We start from the raw sequence: 11,583 nt of genomic DNA, 5'->3' as shown, positions 1-11,583 counted from the left end.
CAAGGCGGTTAACAATCTATTTTAATTGCTAATATTATATTTAACAAATATTTTACAGTACTTTTGTGTATTTGTCAACAACAATGAACATAAATAATTAACTTCCATCATCACTTTTTCAACTAGGGACAATCACCCCAATAAACAAATATAAAAGAAAGAAGTGCAATCTCTACAAAAATACAATAGCACATAGCTCAAAATGAGATAAACTATGATTGATTAATTAAAGGAACACTGCAAACAACATTCAACAAAATTAGATAAAGTTCTCATACGAAAACGAATTTCATTAGATCCATAAAATGAACTATAAAAAACATAGCATATATACGTATCTTGTTTTCAAATAAGAAATGCTGCAATTCTTGTTTTAGAAAAACATACCGCTGAAATATTAGCTATTGTTTGAAGTCATATTTTCATTATGTTTAACTTAAACAAAGTTTGAGCTGAATTATGATTAGATAATTTTTGTTTCAATAACTGTATAATTCCTGTCTTTGTCAAGTTTAAGTACAATTGCTACTCTGTGTAACTACTGGTTTAGGTTAAAATTTCGACAACAAGACTTAACACCGACATCCAGTGGTCTTTAAATCATTACCTTTGACCTGCAATGTCATTGAATCTCCTCCTAGTTATAAACACCTCTCACCCTGATGATCAGACAACTGACCCTGCCTCCTCCTCTATATAACATAACGTCAATGAAACTGTAATATGAAGGAAAGGCCAACAGCAGTTCTCTCACCCTCAGGGTGACACTTCCCTGATGCATTCACACAGGGGACACCTAAGACAAATAACTGACTGAATTGCTATTCAAAACATCATCCAGAACCAATACAATGAGCAGAAGCACTCTGCACAGCAGAGCATCCAAGTGAGTATGCTGTTTTCTGTCCAAAAGAATGTTTTAGTCACTTTCTACTGTCAGACAGCCCCTTGTGTGAATGCAGTTACAGGGAAGAACAAATGACTTATAATTATCATGAAAAGAGATTATTTGGGAAAAAAGTTTTTTCTAGGCTCACTGAAAGATAGGATTTCTTTAATCAAAAAGCTACATAATTTTTAATTTTAGCCAAATCAAAGTTCTGAAATGTATTAATCAAAACTAAGGCCAAAATATTTTTTCACATTTTACTTAGCCAAATAAGAATATTTTTTTGCATTTGTTAGCATTTGATTTGGCTAAAACTAATTATAGTAGAAGGAGTTCAGTTAACAGAAGTCTTACAATCACAAACCATGTTACATTCTTCATTTTCTTATATCCAGCATTAAGTTAATCAAAGCTCTTCATATTTTACTCATCGCCATGTTCTCTATCTTTGCTTACAGCAGCTACAAGAAAACAAAACAAATGAACAATGCATTAATCATAAAATTATCAAAAACTTTGGCAGCTATAGCACAATGATATAGCACTATACGCATCTGCACCAACTCAATAAGTCTCATTTACAAACATGACCAGCATGGAACATAAATGGTCAAGCAATTTAGCAAATACCCAAGTAAATATAAAAGAACATTTGGAAACTTTTCTTATTGTAAGTGAACACAACATACTTGAAAAAAAATCTTATACACTATAGGTTTCATGTATCATGCATAACCTAACAAAAGTTGAGAAAAGGGGTTATGAGTACCAAAAAAACATGCATAACAACATAACCATGCACCTTTTAAGAACCATCACCCAACAATACATTGACAAGCAAGCAATACGAGGATCCTGGCGGGCCTCTTTGGTTAGATTTTATGATGAGTGTGTTTTAAAGCTTAAGATTAAAATTTAAAAGAATATTAAGTAAAAACAATACTGAAAAATAATTGCTTAAATGCTTATATTATGAACACAATCACTAACAAATGTTGGCACTCTGGGCTTTGGTAAGAACATCACGCTGCATCATATTTTGTATTTCTTTTCATTAAAGAGGAAGTTAAAAAAGAATTTTAAAAAAATGTGACTAAATGATATTTTCAACAAAGAGGAATGGCATATTAGATCAAGTAATTGAAAAGTTTATTTTACTGTATATTCTGCATGGTCTATGGCTTTGTTCATTTTTTCACCACGTTTCTCTCTAACCCATTTTCAGTCTTTGAAAATAAATCAAATAATCTAACATATGTATAGCAAATTGTCTGTTAACAAACCAACTCAGAAATAACAAACAAAATGTGCTTTCAACCTAGTAAACACAAAAGTGGCAAATTCACACTGATTCATTCAGTAGTTTGGCATTGAAGAAAATAAGTTTATTTTGGCATTCAGGAAAAGATGTTCAATTTGGCATTGTGGAAAAGCTATTTGGCATTGAGGAATGGGCATAGGGGATGGAAGGCAGTGGGAAGCAATTGATGGCAAAATGGAATTTCAAATATTGTGATGACCTGTTTTTTTTTAAAGGAATTAAACACAGGTACATCACATATTGGCAATCATTTCAAATTAAACCTTTCATAAATACTACATAAATCTCCCGCTCTAAACAAAAAATCTTACAGGTCTGAGTGGCAAGCAATCTGACAGGGAGAGATAAGTCAAATTAAGGCAAGTTCACTACCTTGCCAACAAATAATATAAATGTGTGTGCATGCATGTTTGTGTAGGTACCGGTATGTGTGCGCACAGCCCCGTAACATACCCTCTACCAGGGCGACTGATAGATTTTTACGGATATTCACATTCATGTGAAGTCATGTGACTTCAGTTGAAAATGACCATCTATCTAGCTAGAGACATATCTGTGAATATCCGTAAAAATCTATAAGTCGCCCTGGTAGAGGGTACCCGTAACACACATAAATCTAAACTTGTAGCATATCTAAATGACTAGACTAGAAAACTGGTGTGGCTGTGCAAAAACTATATTTTACACCTCTCTGGCCTATTATTATACTTGCCACACTAATATACCAATAATACTCATATTTTTAAGGAGGTGACCAAATTCACCAAAACTCCATACCTACCATAAACATGACTTAGCAAATCTGCTGTATTACTAACAATACCTGTTAGCCAATGACCAAATGCATACCTTACCTGGATAAATCTTACTGAGGAAAAATATGTTTGTATAACTGAGACCTACCTTCAAGCACGCACTTTAAAACATGCATGCATAAAATGTCATGCTTTTGTCAACATTTTCTTCCATAATATCTTATTTCTAACAGTCAGTGACCTAATTACAAACTTAAATTATCCGTATATACTCAAGGGAACAGAAAGGAACAGCACCAAGTTCAGTGAGCTTACTGTTCAAATCTTTATCAACTTCAGCTGTTTCAAGTGTCTCTAAATAAAAAATATATACTTGCTCGGAATCCAAGCTCTAGTTTATATAAAAGCAGCTGAATTAGTTCAAAGCAGCTCTAGGAATAAAGTGCAACCTGTCCGCTCTCTTTAACAAATGAAAGCAAACTAGCAGGGTTCTACACATATTTGCAGTTCTGAGCAACACATTTGACAAAAAAACTTTTGCAATGGTCATGAAGAAGATTCTGAACTCACCTTATTAACATAAGTCTTTTTAAATGAGATAGTTGACAATGATGTAGTACGCAGCTCATACAGAAATCTACCCATTTCCAGTTAACAACATTTATGTTAATAAAGTTAAATATCATCTTGAACAGTTTTCATCACAACCCATGCAAAGAACTGGCTACAACAATTGGCACAGTGAGATACAACAATACATTTAAGTCTATATCACCATTGAATACACGTATGGAATAATCATTTTAGCTTAATCATTTTGGCTTAATCAATCACAGGTTTGAGGGTAAATATTGCCAACGCAAGCAAGCAGCTAGCCGATCATCCCTTTCTGTCTTTGTAAACTACTCAAATTTGTTAACCAGGGATGATCTCTCACACTGGGGTATCCTGAATTTGCAAAGCCACCTTTGGCATGCTACTATCAAATGAAAGACTTGCACTTACTGTCGATCTCTCCGTGGTTTCCTGCTTTGTGTTTTCACTGCTGTTCTTAGACTGGTCATGCGTAAGGGGGATCTCATTACTGTAGGAGTCCAGTTTAAGGTCGATAGTATCAGTATCTGAGGTGAACTCCCTCTCACTGCCTTCTCCCAAGGGGGACACTTCAAACGACTTGTTCAAGTCATGCTCCTGTGATGCATGCACAGTCACGGGGGATTCATGCGAGTGAGCACGCTTCCACTCTTTAGCAAAGGTGTCATCCGTTAGGGTATTGTTACCTGCTGCTGCTGGGCTCCGGGGGTGTCTTTCTACCATGGTGGCCCTCCTGGCGGCTATATACTGTGCCCTGGTGATCTTCAAGTACTGCAGATTCATGGTGGCCTTCACTGAGAAGTCTGGTACATAGTGTGCTGGCCGGTTGTATGCTGCTGTGTCTGTACTGCTGATGCTGCTAAGACTGGGATGTTTTGGAAGGGAGCGGCTGCTTGCTGTTGAATGAATAAAAATTAATCTCCTTTAACTTCATTTTTATTTAAATATATATTGTGTTGTAATATTTACAGGGATTCCATAAAATTCGGTGTACCAATATATTTTGATTTTCATTTCAAGCAATCATACAAGATGTCAGTATCATTAAATGTTACAACAAACATTGGTGTGTGCAATATTTGACCCCAGTTGCTGTCTTCTTTGCAGCTAGTAGTATCAGTCTGGCCTCTTCAAACAGAACGTTATTCTTTGCCAACCCAAGAGAAAAATATTTAAAGCCAAATGGCTTAATAACTTAGCCAAAACAAAAAGTTGATTATCTCAATCAATAATCAATGTGGCGAGAAACATACTTGTAATGACATGGCATTAAGTTTTTTTATTTCTCAGCCAAATATCAGAATGTGTTTAGCACTTGCTTATAATTTTCTCATGTTACAGAGAGACCAGGCTATCATAAACAGCACTTCATTATCAAGTATCATCTCTATACAAGTGGGTAATCATAGAAGCCTAGGCTTATGTAAGATCACCTCTGTGCCTACCAAATAAATAACTTATCAGCACCTTATCAATGTGCCTGGGATATTGTAAAATATTAACCTGCTACACAATAATTTACTTGTCAAATATGTATTGATAATGTGAAGTGCTGTTTCTAGGTTTGATTCCCAGGTCAATTATTTCTATATTACTTCTTTGATCAAGATTTTTATTAATTGTGGGTGCTTGCAGATACAAAACACAAAAAATAACAAAACATCATAGCAGCATACTCTTCAAAATATCAGGACTGAGTCTAGGTGCAATAAATTTGCTATAAGATCCTACCATTGGTGAGAGCTTGTATTCCAAAGTACATGAAAGGACCCCCTTCAAACAACATGTTTTCTTTGCCTGCCTCGACCTCTACTTTTCCCTGTAAAAGCAGAACAAAGTAGTCGGCCACTTTACCCCGCACGTAGATGAAGTTGTTGCTGTTTTCAGTGTAGACATGGTTTATTGCAATGTCTTGTCGAATCAAGCGCTGCAGGACGTGCTTAGAGATGAAGTCTTCCCTGAATGGCTCCACGGCTAAAATGAAAAAATTTAACTTCCATTTATATCATGTATATGTGGGTCTCGTGTAATTTTGTTTGTTTTGTTTGGTAACTGAGGTCTCATGACCTTTAATATAATTTTCAATTTATCAAAAGTGTCATATAAGCCCCACTCAAATCATGTTACAGAAAGCAACTTTTACCTGCATTACTGCATAACTTTTACCCTTTAAAATGAGTGAAGTCATCAATACATTTGTATTATAAAGGAAAAGTTGGAGGTGAATATAGTATGACACTGAAAAATGCACCTTTGTCTCAAACAATAAAAAAGTGCTGAGTGTTCATGTTGCTATGCTTTCTGAATAACAATAGATATCTGCAAAATCTATTGATTTATTGTGTTTCATGCCTTGGAAGTTAATCAATAGCAATGTATATGATTCATGGGATTGTGTATCAATTAGAAGTTAGTCTGTATCATTTCCACAGATACATATCCCTGATCATATTTTTCATAAGTAAAACTGTAAATATCTAACCAAAATAGCAGTGATTTCTACAAACAGATTATTCTGCACAATACGGCCCCCACTAATAAATCAACATTTTTTTAAAAATAAATTTTAATGAATGAATAAGCAGTAAAAAAAAAGAAAAAGAGTAAATAATTAGATGATCTTATAAATGAACAAGCTACCATAAATAGTTAACGAAATAATAAAATATACAAATAATTGTAAAAAAAAACAAAATTTAAGGTTTCTGTTACTTGTAGATAGGAACTGGTATGCTGCCAGAGCCAGCTGTGAGGAAATGGTGGGTTTGTGGAAAGCATCTGGCTGGTTGAAGTATGAGAAATCACGTTTGTTCTTGTCCAGACACCTCTTGTTACGATTGTCAACTGGAAATAATAATAATAATAATATTCACATCAGCATTATAAACAGTGATGTAAAGAGTAGAGAAGAGTCAATAAGCAATGTTATTTACAGTTATATAACTTCAGAGGGTTTTAAAAGCAGACGCTTTTTGGTGACCTTTACGTTAATCATTTAAGTTTCTACTCAATCAATCTTATATGTACATGGATATGCCTTCTAGGAGATTTCAATACTAACTCTTAGATAACAATATTGATAACTTCTTTGACCTTGTCTGGAGTTAATGAAATTTGTGGTCAATATTAAGTGGCCTAACACTAGCAACAGATGTACATTTAAGACCTAGGGAGTAGAGAGTTTGTTGATTGCCAATCAATTAACAGTGAAAGGATATGTTTAAATCACATTCACTTCATTAGTTGGAAAAGAAGATCAAAATTCTATCTGAACCTTAGAGCCTACAATGCAGCGGATGCAGCTCTAAACAAATAAATGAGATTTCAATAGCTTACACTGGGTATCAAATAAATTGCATCTAAAATTTCTTTAAGGATTTTGCATGTGGTGCAGATTTAGAACACGTTTCTGATACTTTTCTTTCAATACCCAGTGGCAACTTCATTGACCTGTAAAAGTATCATCAAGTGCAATACAACATTCAATCAATGCTCATAAAATCAATATCTGACATTTCATGACAATATGATTATTTTTATATTATCACACTATTTGGAGTTCACCAATCTTTCTACCTTCAATGTGAATCTTCCTGAAAGTGTGATCGATAACATCTTCAGAAGGTGCTAATCTCTGGAGTCTACTTAGACTCTGTTCAAAGCACTAATGCGTACAATTGATTGGATTTCCAAACAAGACTTGAACTGTACTTGCTATTGCAAACATCACGGACACATATAAATATATTCCAACTTCACGTGCGTTCAAGATATTTACTTAACCCCCAAGGGATCAATACCTTGGCCCACATTTCTCCTAAAATGAATTTTTAAGATGGACCCATTTCTGTCATTTGTATATCATTGTGCAAACTAAATAGGCACATAAGACACGTGCATCAAATTCTTCAGAATAAGTGTAATCTTTCTGCAATTTGGCATTTTAACGACAGTAGATTTTCTAAACTTGTTGATGACAGCTGCATGCGTGCACAGTTGAATTCTTAAGCTCTAGGACTTCCACTTTCACTACTTATAATTTGCTGCTTCATTAATGCTACACTTTATGTACACCTGTACATATACAACTGAAAAGTCTATCTCAGAGAATGACATGATACCAGTGGATACTATTTAATGAAAACAAGAATTAAAATGGCTGTGTCAATAACACTTTATATTACCTTGTTCCTACAGAAATCAGCACTGACACCACCAAAAGACTATTACATAATACTACACTGTTCCAAAAGTGACAGAATAACATGTTGTTATAGTGATTAAAAATAATGCCTGCTGTACTACAGACCAAGCCCATTACTTATTGATGACGTCTTTCCTGTCATTGATTTCTTCATAGACAAGGTAAACTGTACAGGTTCATCAGTTGAATAGTTGGTCAGATAAGTCAGAATAACCACTTCTCTTTAATTTGCCATCCTCCCTTTGCCAACAATTAATTTTACTATCAACACTCACCATGCTCTATTCTCTCCCCCCCCCCCTCCTCCTTCCTTAACAATATAATCTCTGAAAAGAAAGACCTTCACTTTTTTTTTTTACTAAAGATCAAAATGGTACTTACTAACAGTGTCTGTCTCATCCACAATCTCAGATTGGATAATCTCTTCTATGATGTCCTCTAATGTGACCAAACCCACAGTTTCATAAAATGGATCTCCTTCGCCCTCAGTATTTACACGCTGAACGATGGCCAAATGAGAATGACCTGCAGAGAAAAAGAAAGATAAAATATCTATTTTTGATATAAATAATACAAATTCCTATGCCTTCTATTAAAGTAACTGGTAGTTCACTTGGGATATGAAGGAGAGAGGGAGAGAGGGAAAACTAGCCAAACATTCTCTTGGGGAAAATACATTCAATTTTCACAGGGCATCAGCATTCCAAATACCACCACATATGAAAGGAAATTTATCTTTTTTAACCTTTTGTTACTGAGCACTAATTGATCTATTCAAAACAAGAAACCAAATACCAAATACAAATACTGATTGATTGCTTTAACTAAACCCATACAATTACCTCCAACTAAAACAGGCATTATGTTTTAATTCTGGAGTAATGAGAGTCTAATGCCGACTTCAGAGTACTAGTACTAAAATCATTTGACATGACACTCTTTTCACGTAATACTTGCTTGTGAGATTTTTACTCTTGATGGTGCAAATATGCGTAAGTAAAAGTTTGCATCATAAATAATTTGACCAAATTACTTCATTCTGTAATTCATCTTGTTTCTTTCCAGGTTAAAAAATGCAATAACCTCCATCAGCTACAAACTGTACATAACACTAGGGAATTTTCTCATTAAAATGAATCTGCCAAAAAAAAAAAAAAAAAAAAAACAGGATGCATTAATTTTCTTAATAAAAAAGGAAAAAATCAAAAACCCTGCCCATCATTCTCCTTGATGAACCCTGAACTCACAATTTACAAAGAGATAATATAACAAGCCTTGGGGCTAAAATCATGCACTTCTGAACTGAAGTTTAAACCCAATCAATTTTTGGTTTAAACATTTTCAACGTAGCCTCAGTTTCAGCCAAATGTGCCTAAAAACACAACAGTCTCAATACCACCCTGAACATATATCTGATAATTCTAAGCAGTTACATTGGGTATAAGATTTTTAATGGGTTATCAGTGTACAAAAGACCTCTGTGACATGAACTGATCCTTCATATCCAGATGAACTAACTTTCTACACTTCAGGTAATTTCAAAATTTCCCCTATAATCTAAGTTCACGAACAATCTCCAGTTACACATTTTCATGGTGACTTATATTTCCCAGGGTACTTAGAAAGACTTTTTTCAAACTAGGCAATGTTAAATCAATAACACTGATGGCCTGGGAAACAAACAGATAACAAGTTGCGATATTTAAGATAAGAACATGGTGGGGCATATACATGAACATACATAGGTCAGTTGTCAGCAGATATGATACGATACGATATGATAGCTGCAAATAAAATGACTGATGAATGGTACTTGGGGATTATCAAATAATAAGTTAAAAAATGCATAAAGGTCAGATGTGTTGTATGGCTATGATAACAATATCAGCATCTGATAAAAAAACACACATTCAACACTGCACGAATTGTTAATGATGTCTAATGAAATAAAATTGCAATGTTCATACAGTACATGACCACCTGTAGATAATGTTTATCAATTTTGAATCTGAAAGAAAAAGTAACATCATTTAGTCATGATAAGCTGTGTAGTATTATGTTTTTTTTTTCAAAAGTGAGAATGATAAAGAAAATGAAAAGCACCTTGCTTGAACTCCTGAAGCATAGCATCCAACTTTGAATCCTCAAAGGCGAATAGCATGGGGTGGTTGTAAAATTTGCACACAATTTTCAGAGGGGTTTTGTCATCAGGATCCACAAATGCCAAATCCTTCACATTTAACAGGGCCACAATATTTGGCCTTTCTTCCTCATATACTGGGATTCTTGTGTAACCTGTTTTCACAATAGTGGACATAGTCTCAAAGTCTAAAACTGCATTTATGTCTACCATGTACACATCTTCTATCTTTGTCATAATATCACCAACGGTTTTCTTAGTCAATTCCAATGCTCCTGTGATGATATTCACTTCATCAGCTGCCAATTCATTGTAATCTTTGGTCATAGTGACAAGCTCTCTCAGTTTTTCTCTATTGTACACAGTACCTAATTCTTCTCCGAGAATCAGGTCCAAAATTTTACTTATTGGAAAAGATAATGGGAAAGTAATTACCATGAAGATATAGGTAAGTAATATTGTCCTGGCTCCAACTGCCAATCCATGCCTGGAGCATATGGCCTGAGGAATAATCTCCCCAAATATAACAATACCCAATGTGGATGCAACCACAGCAATGGGACCAGAAGTTAAATCTTCAAATAAAATTGCCAAGGTGCTGTTTACCAGGACATTGCCTAGAAGCAGAGTACACAAGAGAAAATTTCCTCTCTTTCTTACAGGAGCTATGACCTTCGCATATCTTTGTTCAGCTTTTGAACCTACTTTCTGTACAACTTTTAAATCTGTAGGATCCAGAGACATCAATCCCAAATTCAAACCACTGAAAATTCCAGACAATACTAACAGAACTGCTACAATGCAGATCTGCAGCCAGAGAGGCATGAGAGGCTGTTCTATTTCCACTTTGTAAGTGCCTATCTGCAGCCAAGACTCGCTCCCTTGGTGAATCCAACGTGTATGCTCCTGTGTTCCATTATCGTTTGTGTCTGAAGTCCTATATTTTTCTTTTACACAGATATAGTAAGTCCTTTCTCCTGAAAGTGGAAGTTTCACACGCACTACAGCTGTTGTGGAATCAGTATTTACGTCACTTAACATATAAGCGTTAGTACGCCCGAAATCACTGCAATCGGAACCTCTGGTTCCGTTACTGACTGTGAAAGATAGAGTGGTGCTCAGGGAGAGATTGCGACCAAACACTCTCAGCGAACCAAACTTATCTGCCTCCAAAGATGCAATGTCGCCTTGCATTTTGCTATTGTCTGCAGAGTCCAGACGGATTCCATAAATGATATCAGCTTCAGTGGGGATGCTTAAAGACGTGCCACACTGCAAAATAACGAAAATACAAACGGTTTGCAGAAGTCTCCCTCCATAATCCGCCATCTTGTGTGCCACCTTCTGACCTTGACATATCATGACAACCCTAATCGAGAGTTGCAACATATCACCAAAAGTGTAAAAGTATGCTATAAAATTACATTAAATTTCATTAACACAACCTATAAAATGGTTAATTTAAATGTTTTGTTCCTTTAAAGGAGAAAAAGTTAAGCTTAGATAATTATTTAAAGCAACTTTAGTTTTGTCATCTTTTACTCAACATGACCCAGAAAACGATCTGTCACATGACTTACCATGTGGCTTTGTTTACCTCTATCGCCCTACAAATGTACTTGAATATTTCTTTTAGTGTTCCCGAACGTAAAAATATAATATAGGAATCCTATAGGGAAA

At 35.0% G+C, this 11,583-nt stretch overlaps 1 protein-coding gene across 2 annotated transcripts; it reads right to left on the bottom strand.

The window, feature by feature from the left end:
* Positions 1-8: 8 nt before the first annotated feature.
* Positions 9-11,374, bottom strand: LOC106164604 (metal transporter CNNM4). 2 transcript variants are annotated; one of them, XM_087007643.1, is made up of 6 exons: positions 9,867-11,374; positions 8,145-8,288; positions 6,272-6,403; positions 5,291-5,533; positions 4,246-4,455; positions 9-1,350 (listed from the first exon to the last, which is right to left on the bottom strand). In XM_087007643.1, the coding sequence occupies exons 1-6, from the start codon at positions 11,290-11,292 to the stop codon at positions 1,313-1,315; spliced, it is 2,193 nt and encodes a 730-aa protein (XP_086863769.1). In that variant the 5' UTR covers positions 11,293-11,374; the 3' UTR covers positions 9-1,312. The 2 variants fall into 2 exon arrangements, with proteins under 2 accessions (XP_086863769.1, XP_086863760.1); XM_087007634.1 differs by having other exon boundaries at positions 3,971-4,455; positions 9,867-11,366.
* Positions 11,375-11,583: the final 209 nt, after the last annotated feature.

Source organism: Lingula anatina, chromosome 1, assembly GCF_051362555.1.
Source record: "Lingula anatina isolate TDL-2025a chromosome 1, LinAna3.0, whole genome shotgun sequence".
In the NCBI taxonomy this organism is placed as follows: Eukaryota; Metazoa; Brachiopoda; class Lingulata; order Lingulida; family Lingulidae; genus Lingula; species Lingula anatina.
The sequence above is the reverse complement of the archived record's forward strand: the minus strand, read 5'-3'. Positions and strand labels throughout refer to the sequence as shown.